This window comes from Nicotiana attenuata, unplaced genomic scaffold (assembly GCF_001879085.1).
Source record: "Nicotiana attenuata strain UT unplaced genomic scaffold, NIATTr2, whole genome shotgun sequence".
Taxonomy (NCBI): domain Eukaryota; kingdom Viridiplantae; phylum Streptophyta; class Magnoliopsida; order Solanales; family Solanaceae; genus Nicotiana; species Nicotiana attenuata.
In genome coordinates this window covers 119621-140274 of record NW_017672993.1, presented here as the reverse complement: position 1 = coordinate 140274, position 20654 = coordinate 119621, and the positions used below count along the sequence as shown (strand labels likewise).

At 41.7% G+C, this 20654-nt stretch overlaps 1 protein-coding gene across 1 annotated transcript; it reads left to right on the top strand.

Moving 5' to 3' along the window:
* Window positions 1-437: 437 nt before the first annotated feature.
* LOC109215126 (ribosome-binding factor PSRP1, chloroplastic) lies at window positions 438-4976 on the top strand. Its single transcript, XM_019379151.1, has 5 exons — window positions 438-989; window positions 1406-1549; window positions 1634-1900; window positions 4268-4376; window positions 4476-4976. The coding sequence occupies exons 1-5, from the start codon at window positions 723-725 to the stop codon at window positions 4601-4603; spliced, it is 915 nt and encodes a 304-aa protein (XP_019234696.1). The 5' UTR covers window positions 438-722; the 3' UTR covers window positions 4604-4976.
* Window positions 4977-20654: the final 15678 nt, after the last annotated feature.

Here is a 20654-nt window from a genome sequence, read left to right as displayed (position 1 = left end):
ACATTAGCTAAAAGAACTTTTTGATTTGTTGTTTGTTAGGCTGGTTCGATGATGGTTTTTGGTATATTCACTTGATTAACCCTTTTTAAAATATATGAATGAGCTACATACACACACAAGTTAAAGCCCCTAATTTAAGGCATTAATGATGGATAGTAACCGGAGAGAGGTGGCAGAAAATATGAAAAGAGAAGAGGAGAGAAAAAAAGGAAAAAAAGTGTAACTTAATCTCCTAATTTAAGACACTAATAAATTGTAAGTAAACCTTATTTAGGTCGGGTAATTTTCAAAACAAAGACAATTTTAATAATAAGATTTATATAGTGTATATGAGAGAAAAAATCTCAAAAAAAGATATCAACGATGGCCTAGGCCCTCCAACATGGGTATAACGATCAATATTATCCATTTTCTTGCATTGTGATCAAACCCAGACACGTCAACTAGGGTATGAGAAATCAAATTGGGTTGGGGGACCATACCTAAAAATCATGCAGAGGTCACGTGTCAACCATCATCTGAAATCGGATAACGCATTCTTCTTCTTCAGTCCCTAGCAATATCTCTATTACTGTACCTAGCAATAAGTACTGAAAGTGCTACTCTCTTCTGCTTAATCAAAAACCCAGATAATACTAACTGAATTCATCGCCCCGCTCATATTTTACTATTGATCCAGTCATCCAGAAATCTCAAGCTGCTACCTTGTGTAATTTACAAGAATGGCGACTCTTTCCATTTCACCAACAGTTGGAACAACTTTTCCTTGCCCCCATAGCTACCCACCTGGTTCCTCTTCGTACACTTCTTCTTCAACTTTGTCGCTAACATTGTCAGCAAGCAGTTCAGGATTTTTAAATTCAACTTTCAAGAACAATGAAATTCGTGCTCCTATGAAGAAAATTGGGACAAGATCGTTTGGGATTCGTATGTCCTGGGATGGTCCACTATCTTCCGTCAAACTCATCCTCCAAGGCAAAAACCTTGAGGTTTAACTTTCTGCCCCTTTATTCTGTTATTTAAATCCTCAAGTACTTCAATATGAAACTGTTGTTTCCACACTTGATTGATTTTGAGTCTACTCCTCTGTCAGACAATATTACACTATTGTTATTAGGGAAATTCCCTTACATTTTTAATTATAGATATTGTGACTTAGAGTACGTTATTTAGGTTTTAAGTATGTAAGTTTAATTAAAGAATCTGATGTCTAAATTGATACTACAAAAAAAATTACTTACTTGTTTGACTCATATTTGGAACCCCATTACGAAGTACAATAGTTACTTCACAATGAAACTAGAAGCTTTAACAGATTGATCGTTTAACTGGAAATCTTGTTTCCTTGCTTAAACATGTTCTTGAATGTGAAATATGGTGACTTATTGTTTTAGCGCAATTACAGTTAACGCCTGCTGTGAGGAGCTATGTGGAAGAGAAGTTGGGTAAGGCAGTTCAAAAGCATAGCTATCTAGTCAGGGAAGTCGATGTTAGGCTGTCTGTTCGAGGTGGAGAGCTAGGAAAAGGGCCAAAGATTCGAAGATGTGAAGTAAGCACCAAAAACTTGAAAATTTATTATATTGGATTTTTGTTATTGTTTACAATTTACTTGACCGGCATTCATGAACTATAGGTTACTTTATTCACGAAGAAGCATGGAGTGGTTCGTGCAGAGGAAGATGCGGAGTCGGTCTATGGAAGTATAGATATGGTATCATCAATTATACAGCGAAAATTGCGGAAAATTAAGGAGAAGGATTCAGACCATGGCAGGCATATGAAGGGCTTCGACAGGCTGAAGGTCAGGGACCCAGAATTGCTGGCAGTTCAAGAGGATTTGGGGACACTTCCCCAAGAGGAGGAAGTTGAAGATGAAGAAAGCGAGGGCTTTGTTACTGAGGTTGTCTCTGGACTTAAATGTTTTGCCAAATATTTTTTCTTGCACTCAATATATTGGTTACTACTGCTTTGACATGGCCTTTCTAGTTTATAGTTAATTGAATTCCTAGCAACAGCAAGGAGATATGCTTGTCAATTGATATCTTCCCAATCAGTAATATTCAACTGGGTAGAACATCTTTGATGTGTATTGCCTCAGTGGTATTCCTTTTTGGTGTCATGTGTTAGATGTCATTCTCTCGTCCTATTATTCTTCCATAACAGTGGAGTGGAATTAGAAACGATCGGTGGAATAACATTTGTGTATCACACCCTAGGGATGTTAATAAATAAGTCATTTCATGTGTCAGTTTATTTAATTCTAATTCCACCGTCTTCAAATTGGTAAGGTTCTTGAAGGGAACAAACTGATAGGTGTAGTAGAGTTTGGTTACACGCTTCAATGCTTCATGTTAAATGAAGAAAAAACTTTTTAAAATTGTATGGTAAAATGGTTCACCTAGAAAGCATTTGAAATAACATTTAGGAATTAAGATTTGGTTGCCTTTACAGCGGTATAAATCTTCAAGCATGTGCTTTGATGCAGTTGTACAAATTAATTTAGGGGTAAAAAATATGATGTAATGAGTTAATCCGAAATGAGGAAAAAAGCATGTAGAGGCACTTAATTCCGATTTGTTAGGAATGCCAGTCTATAGTCTTAACAGGTGAGACCTATGCCTTAAACATCCTGATTTCTGATCTTAAGTTGTGTGTTATCAGATGCACCTGTCCATTTGCCTACCTAAGGTTCCACTTTCAATTTGTTCCATTTTACACAACACTGCGACATGTGCATTAGGCTCGTCTTTCCAAGTACATGTTATTGACATTACAGGATTAATATCCATTTCAAATACAATAAGATTGTCCCTTTTCTAGAAGTGCTTTTTGTACTATAGACCTCCTTCCTTTTGTTCCTTTGACTCGTCATATGATTTGTTGATAATTACTGATAACTGCATTATAGGAAGTTCTCTGCCCCAAACTTCTTCCATTTCTTGTGTTTGTCATAAGTTTCAAACTTCCGAAGTCATTAGCAACTGACTTTATTTGTGGGACCTGATCATTTCATCTTCTAGAATATGACACTCCCCATCCGCAGTGGCCTGCTTTCCAGAACTGACCCTTTCACCTTGAAAGCGACTTTTGTTAATAATTTATCACCAGCTTAATTAATATCTAAGATATTCCAAGGAGAATCTGGAATATTCAAAGAATGGTAGAGAATTGGAAGAACTCTAGAATGAAAATTCTAGAGTGAGGAGCCTAGAAGCATTCTAGAAAGTACAACTCTAGAAATAAGTGCAAGGTGTAATTCTAGAATTAGGTAGTTGGTAACATTCTACCCCCACTAGATCCTCCATCACACCTACAAATAGAGGTGGTTCATTTGAGTTGTATGTGCTTAAGCAAGCAAGCAAGAAAGGAAGAAGTGAGCGATCAAGTGAGAAGTGTGAGAGCAAGTGAGAAATACAAAAGAGAAACAAAGAGAGGTGCTAGTGTGTGAGTGAAGGAGAAAAATCGAGTGTAAAATATTGTTTGACTGAAGCTGGTTCTTACTTTGTAATAATAATAAAATTCAAGTGGCGAGCAAACAATTGTGCTCAACAATTTTCAACAACTTTTGCCTCTGTTAATTTTGGAAGTTTTATATTCCTTCTGTTCTAATTTTGAGATAATTGCACCTTTCTACTTTAACTTTTCCAAGCAATTTGTGTCTATCAGAATCTTTTAGGATTGTTCTAAAACTTTCTATATGGCTTAATAGTGCATGAGCCTTTAAGCCATCGTCTGTGCATTTTCTATACTGAAGTTAGAGCTCTAGCTTCCCTTTAAAACTTGAAATCCTCCCACTGCCTATCAAGTGCTTGGGTGTCTTTATTCAACCCAAACCGAGTAGCCTGTGTTGTAGCCAGGTATTCTTAATCTCTGCTTGGCTTAAATGTCTTGGTAGCTTCCTTATTCACAGCATGCTTTCTTCTTAGATCTATCAAAGTATTGAAACGGTCTTTCATCTCTTTTAATTGAGCAAATTCTTTATGGCTGCTGTGCGGGTGTAAGGGACCATATTGGACTCTTCTTCCCTTTTGTGCTTTTAACTGCTTGTCCCCAGTCTCAATACTAAACAATACTCCAAGTCACTAACATAATTAACTTGAAATATAATGATCTGATGTGAAGATTTTTAGTATTCGCTTAAATGAGTATAAGCAGCCACAATAATGTTTTAGTTATAGGTTTATTGGGTCTTTGGCTAATGTTTCTACAATACTACTCATGTATGTTTCAAGCACAATGTCACACTTCAGTTCATATTTTCGTTCAGATTGTTCGTGAGAAGCTCTTTGATATGCCACCTTTAACTGTCACTGAAGCAATTGAACAGATGGAAAACGTCGACCATGACTTTTATGGTTTTCGGAATGAGGAAACTGGTACTGAGAAATAACTCTAGTCTTCAAACACAATTTTTTGTTTGCTTCATTGGTCATTTTTTTGTTTCATTTGGTTTATGATTTAGTGTGTTGGTGCAGGTGAGATTAACATTGTTTACAGAAGAAAAGCAGGGGGTTATGGACTTATTATTCCCAAGGAAGATGGTAAGACAAAGTTAGAGCCTGTGGAGGTTGAACTAGAGAAAGAAACGACGATGGCAGAATAGAAGGAATTGATGAGAAGTGATGACAGAGTACATTTACTTTGCATTACGGTCACTTTTGGAGTCAAAGAGAGAAGGTTTTCTGCTTGAGGATGTTTTTGCACCTGTAACATACTTACGGGTCTACTAATGTTCAGAAACAGCAAATGTTAATTGAGACAAGGCCAATATCGCAAAAGGAGCTTCTACATGAATGTAGATGTTTCAACCTTTAAGATTTCTGTAAAGATTGTAGTTATAATTGAAAAAGAAAAAGAAAATGTATGCACATGTTCCTGGACTAAATTTACATCCTAGTATGTGTGTCTTGGATCCGTTGGCAGGAGCCAGAACACTTATCTTGCAAACTTATGTGTTCTTGAAATGTTTCGTGTGATCACGTGTTGCTAACTTTTTGATATAATCAAATAGTATAAAAGTTCTTGACGCTATCACTATATTAAATTCAAATTATTACCATTTCCTAATAAACAATTAAATTAACTTTTATATAACCTAATTGCGTATAAGTTTTTTTTTATTTTTTTTAACTCTATCTGTGTATGGTAGAAGAGGCTTCCGCTAATATAAAGACCATACCTGCGTAAACGGTGATTTGCAGAAGTGGAGAATGCAATGCTTGTGTTTATACTTGTTCTTTGACAATAGCTAGATAATAAAGAAGATAAGTTTTGTTGTCTAGCAAGTAGAAGCTAGCAGAGATTTTGAGTAACATAAAATACGTCATTTGCTTGCTATAGGTTGACCCTCACAAAGATTATGAGTTACTTAAAACGTATAATTTGCTGTTATTATTCCACATTCATGTTACCTAATGAGAATTTAAAGGTCCTAAAAAATGAAATGCAGAATCAAGCAATAAAGTACTCACGGTCACTTATCTTTTAAGTCTTTTCCTCCCAGGTCATAAACAAATATAACTATATTATTGTTGCGGAAGATCGTGGGTTAACTAGAACACAATCACACTCAAAGCAAATAGAGAAGAAAAATTAACACAAGGATTTAACGAGGTTCGGCTAAGCCTAATCCTCGGGGCAAAAGCAGAGAGAGTTTTCCATTATGAATGAGAAGAAAAGCACAATACAATCTATATAATCCCCAACTACAACCCCTATATATAGATCCCAAATAGTCCCAAACCTATAAGAGAAAGGTTTTCCAATTTGACAAGGGCTGTAGGTTTTCCTGTCCCAAATCTATTAGGACTTTCCTAAACCTATAGGGATTATGTGTTTCCTAAAAATACAAGAAAATAATTCAAGCCACAAATAACAAATCTTCCCCTTGGCTTGAATTCTCTTCATCAACAGGAACAACGTCTCTCTACCTTGCCCTCAACCTTCGCAAGGGCTCTACCCATTGTCGCACACATCAACCAAGTCTAGGCGACGCCTAAACTTGTTAAGAGACTCAATCTCTTCAGCCATAGCACTAATCTGTCGATTTGGTTATGTACCCGGAATAGCTTTTGGATAGCTATAACACTCAAACGCATCAACGGTCCCTACAACTGCCAACACAAATCCCACAAGATTTGTATATCCAAGAAGATTCCCATCAACTACTTCTGCAAACCTTTGCGGTCGGTTGATCACTCTCTTCTCGCTGCCTGTTGCAATGCTATATGGTTGTTGTTGCACAGGTGCATCAACATTATCATCTTGATCAATATTTTGCACCTCCTTCACTTCTTCTACCTTAGAACTACTGCGCTGAGCTAGTGGAGATTCAATTTCTAGCTCTATGCGGTCACTGACACCACGATCTGTTTCTGCTATTGACTTCTCCTTCTGACTGTCTAGTGAGGCAGATTCATTGAATGTTACATCCCTACTGATAATTGGCCCTGAAGTCTTTTGATCTGTGCACCACAACCTATAACCTTTCACTCCAGTTTGCATACCCTAGAAATATGCACTTCTTTGTCTTCGACTCAAGTTTTCCATCCCTCACATGAGCATAAGCAAGACAACCAAATATCTTTAAATTTGAATAATCAGCAGACGAACCGGACCATACCTCAAAAGGAGTTTTGAACTCAACAGCCGTGGATAGAGATCTGTTGACTAAACAACAAGCTATATCGATTGCTTCAGCCCAAAAATCCTTGCTAACACATGAGTGTGAAAGCATAATTTGTGCCCTATCACAAAGCGTTCTGTTCATACGTTTTGCAACACCATCACAAGTGCGGTGTCTCACTATGCCCTCTCTGTTGCAGAAATTATTAAACTCAGAATTGCAAAATTCCAACCTATTGTCAGTCCGAAGACACTTAACTTTTCTTTCCGTCTGCCTCTCAACCATCGTCTTCTATTTAACAAATGTCGGAAATGCCTCATCTTTTGTTTTCAGAAAATACACCCATACCATCCTTGAGTAATCATCAATCAAAGTCATAAAATACCTGGCACCACTCTTGGAGGGAACTCTGTTTGGGCCCCATAAGTCTGTGTATATAATCTAACTTGTCTCTGGTCTTGTGCTCGGCCTTCTTGCTGAACTTTACCTTTTTCTGTTTACCAAACACACAATGCTCACAAAAATTCAAAACTTGATTTTTGTACCCATTCAGCAAATTCTGCTTACTCAACGAAGGCAACCTATTATCACTCATATGGCCAAGTAGCAAGTGCCACAACTGAGACTGATTCAGATCACTTTTCCAAGAAGCTACAGCAGCTTCCCCTTCAACTACACTGGCCTGAAGATGATACAATTTAGAATGCAGTTTACCCTTCATGAGTACCATGGAGCCTTTACACACTTTAAGTATTCCATTCTCGGAGTGAAACTTATACCTTTGATCATCCAAAGTCGAAAGAGAAATCAAATTTCTCTTTATCCGAGGAACATGCCAACGCTCAATGTTTCTAATAATTCCATCGAACATTCTCAATTTCATGTTATCAATTCCCTCTACTGGTAATGGATTATCATCTCTCATGTAGACAGTCCCACTCATTTGCTTGTAAGTTGCAAACCAATTCTTGTGTGGACACATGTGGAAAGTAGCACCAGAATCAAGAACCCAAGAATTCTGCCCATGACTAGAACTCACAGCACAGACTTCCCCTACATAGTCACTATCATCAAAATTATTGCCAGTGTCAATAATATTTGCCGAATTATCTATTTTCTGCTTCCCTTTTTTCTCCTTCAGCTTAGGACAATCTCTCTTGTAGTGATCTTGCTCCCCGCACTCTTGCTTCCTTGCTCTAGATTTCGATCTGGTGGTTAACTTTTTCCTGTCAAAGTCCGTGTTGTGTTCTTCCTCTACTCACAAGACCCTCACCATCAATTCTGCTGTCCGGAAAGCTTTTTTTCAAATCTGTAAATTTTAGTGCATTACTAACATCTTCCAGTAAAATACTGTCTTTCCCATATAGCAGCGTATCGGAAAAAGCATCATAAGATGGTGGTAAAGAACATAACACAATCAAGGCCTGATCCTCACTCTCAATCTTGATATCCACGTTCTTCAGATCCATTATAATTGAATTAAACTCATTAAGGTGAGTGTTAACAGGTGTACCTTCATTCATACGGAGATTGTATAACCTCTTTTTCATGTAGAGGCGATTTGTTAGCGATTTCTTAGAATACAGATCTTCTAGCTTCTTCCATGCCGTTGCAGCAGAAGTTTCTTCAGCAATTTCCTGAATAACTCTATATGTAATGCTCATGAAGATCGCACTCAAAGCCCTCTCCTTCAAGTCTGCCTTCTCTGTCTCTTTAATCTCTTCAGGAAAATCCTCATCAATTGCCTTCCATGACTCTTGTAACACCAGGGACGATTTCATCCTAATCTTCCATAGACTGAAACTAGAACCCCCGTCAAATTTCTCTACTTCGTACTTTGTTGAAGATGTTGAAGACATCTTACCCTAGATTATATGTAGAAACCTGAACCTTGCTCTGATACCAATTGTTGGGTGGGCGAACAAAGACACTCCGAACCTTGCTCTGATATAATATAAATTTATTATATTGTGGATGCCATTTTAAATAAGCTTCTTGAAGAAGCTTACCCATATTGGACTTCACTGTAAATATGTTTATTTATTTAGTACTCTATTCGAAATAAGCCTTCTGAAGAATCTTATCATTTTGGCACTCCGTTGTGGATAAATATTACTCTTGTAGAAGATTATCTATAGCTGGTACACTAACAGCTTACAAGAAGCTTACACAGCAGCTTGCAGTAGGATACAACAACTTGCAGTAGTAACTTACAAGCAGCTTTCAGTAGCAGCTTACACAACAACTTCCTTTCTTCTATAAATAGAAGAGATTTTAGTTCATTATGTACATCAGTTTGAAGTTGAATAATATATTAATCTCTCTCTATACTTGTCTTCGATTTATTTACTTTACGATTTTTATTTTATAACTCGTTATCAGCACGAGACTCTGCCATTTTGAGCACTTACTTCGAATTTAATTTCTATTTCAGTGTTCATCTCCAATGTAAGGCGATACTCTTACGTCCGTGGTTAGATCTTGTTTATTCCGAGCATCATAAGGCAGATTATATCCTTGAGGTGGTGAGCTTTTCTTCTTGGCAGTAGTGATGGGGATATCACTTACGTCCGGAGTGGCCAAATTTGTGTAAAGTAATTTGAACCTTTTGCTTATATTTGGTTTAATATCTTTATCATCACTTGCTTGGTTATGTGCTACGTGTATGTCACGACCCTAGTTCACCAACCGTGAACATGTCACGACGGCACTTGGTCCCCATGACCAGGTAAGCCTAACATTTGCGGAAATATATAATTGCGGAAAAATAGAGAAAACCAAATTAAATACATAAAGGAAACTGTACTGAATGCCGCTTGGCAAGTACAACTCAATATCACAAGTCTAAAGCAATTCCCAAAATCCGGAAACTCACGGGCAACACAGGCTACAAAAGTGTATAGTAAAGGTTCCAAACTCCAGAATTTCTAACAACCGAAAGAAGGAAAACTAAGTACTAAAGATAGAGTAAGAGGGAGACTCGTTGGTCTGCGGACGCAGCAGGTCTACCTCGAAGTCTCCGTAGTCCTCCCGCCTCACTGATAGTGCGCCTGAGTGGAGGTACCTGAATGATCTGCACATGAAAAACATGCGCAGGAAGGGCATGAGTACACCACAGCGGTACTCAGTAAGTGCCAAGCCTAACCTCGGTTGGGTAGTGACGAGGAAGGTCAGGGCCTACTGAGACAAAATATAATAATAATAATAATAATTTAACAGTATAAAAATCTGACAGATATAATAAGTACAGCAGTGAGATAAGACAAGTCAACGAGGCTATAACAACTACATGAGTACAGAATAAACACAGAGTAAACACAGCTCAATACCAATGATAACATTGAGGGTCTCCCAGGATACCGTCCTGTAGCCCTTTTTTTTCAACTGTCCAGTGGATCTCCCGGGATACCGTCCCGTAGTCCATCATATGTGTATATCCGAAGGATCTCCCGGGATACCGTCCCGTAGTCCAACTATCAATGTGCAGGGGGATCTATTGGGAATCTAACCCGCAGTCCCAAAGTAAAAGTGCAGGGGGATCTACCGGGAATCGAACCCGTAGTCCCAAAGTAAACAAACAAGGGGGGGGGGGAGCTACTAGAATCCCACATCTGTAGTCCCAATGTAAATGCGCAATCACAACCAGAAGGTACACAGAAATGAAGTACAAAGACAAGCAACGGGTAGTACTGGCCTAACATGCTTCATGTAGTACATTCAAGGCAACTTAAGCAAGTAGGCAAGTTAAATCAACTAAAACATGCTTTCCTAATCTAGCACAGGTTATAGTTGCAAGTAGAATAAAGCAAATATGAAAGAAACTCAATCGCAATATCTTAAGTAAAATCGGATTTCAACAATTGGCTCAAGTACGCGCTCGTCACCTCGCGTGCAAGACACTCAAAATACCAAATAACAATATCCTAAGGGGAAAGGTCCCCCACACAAAGTTAGACAAGAACTTACCTCGAACCGGCTCAATATCAACTAGAAACCACGCTCTTGCCATGAGTATCCGACTCCAAATGGCCCAAATCTATTCAATTCAATTACATATCGTAAATAATATTGCAAACAACTGATTCCACTATAAAAATTAAAGCTAGGGCGCGAAAATAGGTAAAATGACCAAAATGCCCCTCCAGCCAACATCTCGGAATCGAATAATTTTTACATTTTCAGAACCCTCGTACTCTCACGAGTCTAACCATATAAAAATCTCCCAAATCGGAGGTAAAATGCCCCCTCAAAACCCAACAGTTTGGTGTATGAAGTTTTACCCCAATTAACCAACTTTTGATTCTAAATTCGAATTCCAATGATGAAATATAATGAAAAGGAATCAAGGAAACGTTACCCAATGATTTTCTCTTCAAAACCCACTCAATCCCAAGCTCTCAATCGATTTTCAAACTTATGAAATTTAACCCTCGAAATTGATATTTCTAAACAGTCATTTCCGCTTCTGCGGACAAGGGACCGCTTCTGCGGACCACGAGCCGCTTCTGCGGTTTTCATTAAAAATCCAGGGTTCCGCTTCTGCGGTCTTAAACCGCACCTGCGGTTGCTGCTTCTGCGGTCTTAAACTGCACCTGCGGTTGCCGTTTCTGCGAAATACTTACCGCTTCTGCGGTTTCTCACAAAAGACTCAGGGCCGCATCTGCGATAGAAGCCTCGCAGGTGCGTAACCGCATCTCCGGTAGATCCTCCGCACCTGCGAAAAAAGCTGAGGGAGCCCAAATTCGCTCCTGCGATGGTAAGGCCGCTTTTGCGGCTCCACTTCTGCGGTTCCCAAGCAGCAGAAGCGGAAATACCAGAAGGGAAAAACTTCAGCTGCTGCAACACTTTGCAAATTTTGCCGTTAACCACCCGAAATCATCCCGAGGCCCCCGGGGCCTCAACCAAAAGCACCATTAACACCTAATACCTCATTCAAACTTGTATCAATCCTTAAAACACCTAAAACAACACTGGAAGTCCGATTAAATCAAAGATTCAAGCCTAAGAACTTCAAATTCCAACAAAACACACTTTCGATCAAAAACCTAACCAAACCTCGCCCAAATGACCTGAAATTTTGCACACACATCCCAAATGACTTGACGGAGCTACTGCAACTTCCGGAATTCCAATCCGACCCTCGGATCGAAAACTCACTATCGGACCGGAAACTTCAAAAATTCAAACTTCGGCATTTCAAGCCTAAATGAGCTACGAGCCTCAAAAATACATTCCGAACATGCTCCCAACCCCGAAATCACCTAACGAAGCTAACGGAACCATCGGATTTCCATTCCGAGGTTGTCTTCACACTGTTCTGATTACGGACCATTTTTCAACTCTTAAGCTCTCATTTAGGGACTAAGTGACCCAAAACACTCCGAATCCCAACACCGAACATCCCGGCATACCAAACTAGCAGAAATGATCTTAGGGGAAGTAGTTAATGGGGGATCGGGGCGTAAAATTCTAAAAACGACCGGCCAGGTCGTTACATCCTCCTACACTTAAACATTCGTTCGTCCTCGAACGAGCATAGAGAACATACCTGAGGTAGAGAAAAGATGAGGGTACTGGCTGCGCATATCCTGCTCGGTCTCCCAAGTCGCCTTCTCGGCCGACTGACCCCGCCACTGGACCTTCACTGAAGCGATGTTCTTTGACCTCAACTTCCTGATCTGACTGTCCAAAATAGCCACTGGCTCCTCAACATAGGATAGATCCTTGTCAAGCTGGACTAAACTGAAATCCAACACATGCGACGGATCCCCGTGATATCTCCGGAGCATCGAAACATGAAATACCGGATGAACTCCGGCGAAACTGGGAGGTAAGGCAAGCTCATAGGCAACCTCCCCAACTCGCCTCAAGATCTCAAAAGGGCCAATAAACCTCGGACCCAACTTTCCTTTCTTCCCAAACCGCATGACGCCTTTCATAGGCGAGACCCGAAGCAGAACCCGCTCACCAACCATATATGAAACATCACGAACCTTCCTGTCCGCGTAACTCTTCTGCCTGGTCTGGGCTGTACGGAGTCTATCCTGAATCACCTTAACCTTCTCCAATGCATCCTAAACCATCTCTATGCCCAATAGCCTGGCCTCGCCCGGCTCAAACCAACCCACCGGAGATCTGCACCTCCTACCATATAAAGCCTCATACGGCGCCATCTGAATGCTGGACTGATAGCTGTTATTGTAAGCAAACTCCGCCAGTGGCAAGAAATGATCCCAAGATCCTTCGAACTCAATCACACACGCACGGAGCATATCCTCAAGAATCTGAATAGTGCGCTCGGACTGCCCGTCCGTCTGGGGGTGAAATGCTGTGCTGAACTCCACCCGAGGGCCTAACTCCTGCTGCACGGCTCTCCAGAACCGCGATGTAAACTAAGTACCTCTGTCTGAAATGATAGAAACTGGAATACCATGCTAACGGACGATCTCCCTGATATAAATTTCCGCCAACCGCTCCGATGAATAAGTGGTACACACAGGAATGAAATGAGCGGACTTGGTCAGCCGGTCCACAATAACCCAAATGGAATCAAACTTTTTCAAGGTCTGTGGAAGTCCAGATACAAAATCCATGGTGATGTGCTCCCATTTCCACTCTGGAATCTCTATCTGCTGGAGCAACCCACCCGGGCGCTGGTGCTCATACTTCACCTGCTGGCAGTTGAGGCATCTAGACACACAACCAACTATATCCTTCTTCATCCGCCTCCACCAGTAGTGCTGCCTTAGGTCCTGATACATCTTCGCGGCACCCGGATGGATGGAATACCGCGAACTATGGGCCTCTGCTAGAATCAACTCTCGAAGAACATCAACATTGGGCACACAAATCTGGCCCTACATCCTCATCAACTCTCACTACCATCATCTCCAATGGTCACATCTCTGGCATCCCCACGTTGGACCCTGTCCTAAAGGACAAGCAAATGAGGGTCATCATACTGCCGCTCCCTTATACGGTCAAATAGGGAAGACCGGGAAACCACACAGGCTAGAACCCGACTGGGCTCCGAAAGGTCCAATCTCACGAACTGGCTGGCTAAGGCCTGAACATCCATCGCCAAAGGCCTCTCTGAAGCTGGTAAATATGCCAAACTCCACAAACTCTCCGCCCGACGACTCAAGGCATCCGCCACTACATTGGCCTTGCCCGGGTGATAAAGAATAGTAATATCATAATCCTTTAACAACTCTAACCATCTCCTCTTACGCATATTCAGGTCCTTCTGTTTAAGCAAGTGCTGCAAACTCTGATGATCAGTATAGATCTCACAAGGCACACCATACAGGTAATGACGCCAGATCTTTCAAGGCATGAATAATGGCAGCTAACTCAAGGTCGTGGACAGGGTAATTCTTTTCATATACCTTCAACTGTCTGGACGCGTAGGCAATCACCCTACCGTCCTGCATCAACACTGCTCCAAGGCCAACTCTCGAGGCGTCACAATAGACAGTATAAGACCCGAACCGGTAGCAACATCAAAATTAGGGGCTGTAGTCCAAAGCTGTCTTGAGCTCTGAAAGCTCGCCTACACTTCCTCTGTTCTATCCGAAATGGGGGCACCCCTTCTGGGTTTAAATCTAGTTCATAGGGGCAGCAATCGATTGAAAATCCCCTCCCAGAAAACGACGGTAGTAAACCCGCCAAGCCAAGGATTGCGAATCTGTGTAGCTGAGACGTGCCTGGGCACTCTGTACGGCTCTTCCTCTTCCTTCGGATCCCCCGAATACTCACTTATGAATACATGGCTAAGAATTGCCAAACTCAGCCAACTCACATTTTGAGAACTTGCATATAACTTTTTCTCCCTCAAGGTTTCTGTAGGCACGGTCCTTCAAGTTGCTGCTCATTGATTTCCGACTCGGGAAATACACAATATCATCAAATTAAAAAACATCACACAAACAAGTAAGATAATGGCCCTGAAATACGCTTGTGCATCAAGTTGCTGAAGCTGCAGGGGGCATTGGTCAGGACCCAATGATATAACAGGAACTTCGTAATGGTCGTATCGAGTTCCTTGAACGGAGTTTCGGGATATCAGGGCCTCCGAATCTTTCAACTGATTGTACTTGAGTGCAAGTCATCTTAGAAATACATGTGCGCCGCTGAAGCATGGTCAATACAGATAATCTATTACGGGGCCAAAGGGAAACGGTTCTTCACTGTAGCCTTGTTCAAACTGGGCCGGTATGTCATTACACATCGCATGGAACCATCCTCTTCTTCACGAACCCAAATAGGAGCACCACGGCTGAACCAACACTTGGGTCGATAAACCCTTACCAAACAATTGTAACTGATCCTTTCAACTCCTTCAACTAGGAAGGAAGGCCATACGATACGGAGGATGGAAATGGGTTGAGTGCCACAGCACAAATAATGCAAATCAATCGTCCCTATATAGGGCGGCATGCTGGAGATCAGCTTGGAAATTCAATCGGGATAATCGTACTCAAACTTGTGAACAGATATTCAACAGCAGCGAGGTATTCAAACCACTAACATCTCTCACATAAGCACGAAGTATCGCGGCAACACCCCTTCTCAAGCCATGCGCTGAGGGGCTTTAAGAAAAGAGATACTTCTTGTTGGGAGTGTTGACTTAAAGTTACACTCCGCCTCAAACGCGGGAACACCTGGCATAGCCAAGCGTACAAGGTTCTGTTGGGCGTGACAATCAAAGAAATAGCAAAGTGGGGGTTCGCAACACCAGTCCCATGCCAGGTTATAATGTCAAATCCCACCATATCAGTAATAATTAATGTCTGCTTGGTCTCAAAACCACTAAGAATGTAACCTCAAAACCAATGACCGACATTAGGTAACGGCCAAGTCCCACAACAAAGGAATCTGCCACGGCAAGCTTTAGATGAACATAACCGAGGGAAATCCTCAAGAATCCCGAGGCATCACCAAACTAGAGGAGCGAGTCAAGAAGACACATAGGAGTAAGTTATGAGCCCGAGATCAAAATAAACCGATGCCCTCTCCTGTACAAACCAGTGTAAATTACCTATATTATTGGACGGAGTCGGAGGCAATTTACAACCTTTCAGTACTTGAGCAGGCATAAGCATAATAGGTTGGCCCCTCGGCCCTCTCTCTCGAGGGCGATTTCTATCTACCCGACCCCCTCAGCCCCTATGCCGGCTAGGGTCAGGTTTGGGGGTATGCTGTGCTGTTCACGCTAGTTTGATCTGGCCTGAGAAATCTGAGGAGTAATGCTGCGGCTGAGCAGTCTGTGGAAGGATTTTGCACTCCCTATTCAAGTTCTAGGAGCATTCGCTACACTAACATGTGGCGTGTATTCCATTACTTCAAAACAAAGCTCTGAGAGAGGACCCGGTGGCTGTTATGACATGACGTAGACTAGGCCCCTGCTGGATCTGGACATTCTGGAAGCCAACCGCCGCGGCAGAGGCAGCGCTTAGAAGACTTGGAGGTGAAATTGAATGGGATCCTTGAGGTTGAAGGTGGAGCTGGAGTACTGCCGGCTGGGCTAGTTGAAGAGGCTGAATGTACAGGGCGAAATCCGCCCGAAAAGGAGACTAATAATCCTCTGCTATAACGAAACCTGCTGTGGCGGTAATCGGGGCACAGAGTTAGTAGTGAACCCGACTCTCGGGACCTTTTCTTGCCATGCTCTCTCCTCGCTCCCTGGCGAGCAAATACCCATCAATCCTCCTAGGCAATGCTCACTACTGCTGATAGGAATGGGTCCATCTCCAACTCTAGACGCCATGCTAGATCTGCAGTGGGTGGAATAAGACCCTCAATGAACCTGCGAACATCCTCTCCCGAACTGTGTAAGCGAAACACACAGCCAGGTGCATGCCTGGGCCAACCTGTATAAACGACTCAAGCATTACTCTGAAAACGTCTATAGTCACCTGGCCGCAAATGGCTCAGAACTCTTGACGGCCCATGGCATCCTGAGATTCGGGGAACAACTCTCCCATGATACATATCCGAAGCTTGGTTTCCAAGTGGGTGTAGCATACCCGACTGAGACTGTCTATCTATCGAAGTGCCGCCCACCATATATACATAGGCAAGCTGCCCCGAAGCTGAAAAAGCAGTGAAAGGAAACCCCGCTGATCTCCACTATGCCCATAGTGCGAGAAGCATAGATTGAGCAATACCTCTATTATGAAATCCCAAGGCATCATTTTCTGCATCTGCTAATTTCCATTGAACACTCTGGGGGATCATAACTTCTTTGAAAACCTCTCAAGCCTTGCGTTTGCCACCTTGTCCTCTTGAATTGGAAGTGATCCCATTCTAGCTTTCGTCTTGGGCTTAACTGGCGCTGCATCTGCCATGCCGGCAATAATCTTGCGGCGGAGCCTCTGCTCAGGACCTGAATTCTTGGCCTGCTCGGTAGCTCAGGGTATGCGGATAGGCGGGAGTTTGGCGCTCCTCCCCCGGCCTGGGATATGGGTTTGCATGCATTTATGGGAAGCAAACCCTTGCCCTAGAGCCATAGGTGGTTACATGCTCTCTATGACTGGTTAGCCGAAAGTCTCCTTCCGGGCGGCTGGGGGTAGTATTTGCGACGTAGTGGTTTAGAGAGGTGTGTGTTCAGGTGGCGATGGGCTCCGTGGCTTGGATTTCGGGTGCTGGGGTGGTACTCGGGGCAAGCAATCGTTTGCTTAGGTGCTTCTGGCGCGCTTTTGCTTATCACACATGCAACCTGTCCTCTTGTTGGACCATATTTCTGCCCGGGAGCCTGTTCCGTCTTTTTGCTAAGGGCCCTCGCACGGGCTGGCCAGTACGGGGGCGCTTGGGTTTGCCTGAATCATCTCGAGTAGCACGTGTCCCTCACGCATCTGTGAAAAGAATAGTAATGTTTCCTTATTATGGATAGATTTTAAATGTAATATTGATGTTCCAATGAAAGGAATATTTTCGCACTGTTCGATGGAATCTTATTCATATTTTAATTTTCGGAATGATAGCATTTTTGGCATAACCTTTAAGCAGCTATAAAATAGCATACTTTTCACCGCAATTCGTAGATAAGTTAACACCTTGACGTCTCCTAAGCTACCCCTTGGTCAGATATCAAGCTGAGAACTCTATAGGGACCCCGGCTTGTTTTTCGTGACTTCGAACTGACTCCTGTGAACCTAAGTAGGGAGCTCTGATACGCCTCGGTGGACATGTTTCAGTTTTAGAGCTGAATAGGGTTCGGTTGACAATTTAAGCTATCCCGGAGGCACATAACCATGACCGCTAGTGAAATGGTTCATAACAGGATACAATCAAACCCGTAATGATAAGCACAAGGATTGTATCAATTAGCATTTACGCGACCACAACATCTTGGGTGCCCATCCATGACGTTACAGTCGATAACCCGAGTTCACAATTGACCTCGTGGACAGTACTGAATAGCACGCTATCAACACTACACTATCTAAAAATGTGAGTGAAATATAATCTAGTATCTGTAGGAAATCGCATAAATTAGACATTCACCGGTTTAAATGGAAATAAACAAGATTTCTGTAAACATCGCAATGCCGGAGCACTGTAAGGAGGAGTAAGATTCACAGCCTTACCATTTTACATGACTGAACAATATGATACTAACGAAGTAACTAAACTAAAAATCCCATACACGAAAAGTTTCAACGGGTGCTAAAACAAATTGGCAGAACGGGGCTCACACGGTCGGCGCTTGATACAAGACTAGCTGTAATGATTAGTTAAAATAAGAGGATAATCTCGTAAAACATGCCAGAATAAAATTTAAAATCTGAATGAACACAAGGATACTAGCAGAAGGGAAAGGATTAAGGATAAACTATAAAGTTACATTCAACTTCACTGATTGTACATAATGAACTAAAATCCTCTTTCTTATTTTATAGAAGAGGAGTTGAAGATTAGATGTTGGATGAAGGGAGTACCTCGTCTCACTGGTCTGCCGGACCGGAAGGCTCATTGTAAGTTACTACTGGCAAGTTGTTGTATTCCTACTGCAGATCTACCTCGAAGTCTCCGGTCACAAGTCTGCCTCGCTTGTCCTGCCACAGTCCATCTCTTGTAGATCTGTAGTGTGTACCAGCTATAGTATCTTCTTACTAAGAGTAAATATTTATCCCAGGAGTTGCCAAAATGATAAGATTCTTCAGAAGGCTTATCGATAGCTACGTTAGAGGTGTGAAGCTAGTACCATAAATTGATACATATGTATTTCATGCGTCGAAGAATCCACTATGGCAGTGATAAGCCTTCCAAACATGTCGAAGCTGGGGGGCATGAAGTTTACACGAAAGCCTATATTTAAAAATCGGGCGTAACTTCCACAAGATATAGTGCCTAACGAATCACACCTAGACCTTTCGGTTATTATGGTTAATCGGTAAGCATAGGGCGATCGAGGAATGGCGGGTCAAGGGCGCCTGTCCTACTGTTAGAGGGCATTCGGCAAATAATACATAACATCTACCAATAAAATACAAATTTAGAGTATTCAGGAATAGCAAGAAGTGATATTCAAATGGTAATAATTTCTATCATAAATATATTCTTAGGAGTCAAGAGTTGTCTATATCAACATCTTCAACAAAGTAGAAGTAGGAATTGACGGGTTCTAGGTTTCAGTCTATGGAAGAATTAGATGAAATGTCCTGGTGTTACAAGAGTCATGGAAGGCAATTTGATGAGGATAATTTCACTGATTAGACAGAGATATTAAAAGAGACAAGAAGGCAGATACTATAGGTGAAGCGAAGAAGGGGCTTTGAGTGCGATCTTCATGGCATTACATATAAGTGCTTCAGGAAATATAGGCTTGAAGAACTTCTGCTGCAACGGCATGGAAGAAGCTAGAAGATCTGTTTCTAATGAAACGCTAAGAAAAGGTCGCTACTTACATAGGAAAGAGGCTATATTAAGCGAATCTCCGTATGAATGATACGGTATCACCTGATGTAACAACTCACCTTAATGCGTTTAATTTCATATATAATAGGATCTCGAAGAAGCATGGGATACTAATCATAAGAACAGGAAGATGGACTGAGATCAGGACCTTGAGATTGTGCGTTATGTTCTTTACCACCATACTTAATGATGCTTTTTCGCATACGCTGCTACTGAGTATGGGAAAAAGGATATTTTTATCGTGGAGATTTAGTAGCATAAATGTATACAGATATTGAAACAAAGCTTTACGGACAGCAGAATTGATGGTGACAGGCTGTCTATGTGAGTGATGGATAGGAGATAAAACAACACGGATTTGACAGGAAAAGAGTTTACCCCCAGATCGAAATCTAGGAGCAAATGCGAAGCAAGAGTGAGGGGAGCAAGAATAACTACACCAAGAGAGATTGTCACTCAAGCTCTGGAAGGAAGAACAAAAACGAGGAAGGCAGAAAATATAGATAATTCGGCAAGACATATTATTGAACACTGTGGGCAATATTTTGGGATGATAGCTGGACTAATTGTAGGGGAACCGTCCATGGTATGCTGTGAGTCTAGTCATGGGCAGAATTCTTGGTAGATCATACCGCACTGATAACATCATTGAGGGTTCTCCAGGATAGTTCTCTGATCTCTGTGCTACTTTCCACATGTGTCCACACAAGAATTGGTTTGCAACTTACAAGCAAATGAGTGGGACTGTCTACTGAGACGATGATAATCCATTCTACCAGTAGAGGGTAAATTTGATAAACACTGAAATTGAGAAATGTTCGATGGAATAGAACATTGAGCGTTGGCATGTTCCTCGGACATTAAAGAGAAATTTGGATTTCTCTTTCGACTTTGGATTGATAAAGGTATAAGTTTCACTCCGAGAATGGAATCTTAAGTGTGTAAAGGCTCCATCGGTATCATGAAGGGTAAACTGATTCTAAATTCGTATCATCTTAGGCCAGTGGTAGTTGAAGGGGAAGCTGCTGTACTTCTTGGAAAGTGATCTACAGTCTCAGTTGTGGCACTTGCTACTTGGCCATATGAGTGATAATAGGGTTGCCTTCGT

Coding starts and splice junctions, on each gene's coding strand:
- LOC109215126 (XM_019379151.1), top strand. CDS start 723: ATGGCGACTCTTTCCATTTCACCAACAGTTGGAACAACTTTTCCTTGC. Junction 1,901..4,267: donor GCGAGGGCTTTGTTACTGAG/GTTGTCTCTGGA, acceptor ATTTTCGTTCAG/ATTGTTCGTGAGAAGCTCTT. Junction 4,377..4,475: donor TTTTCGGAATGAGGAAACTG/GTACTGAGAAAT, acceptor GTGTTGGTGCAG/GTGAGATTAACATTGTTTAC.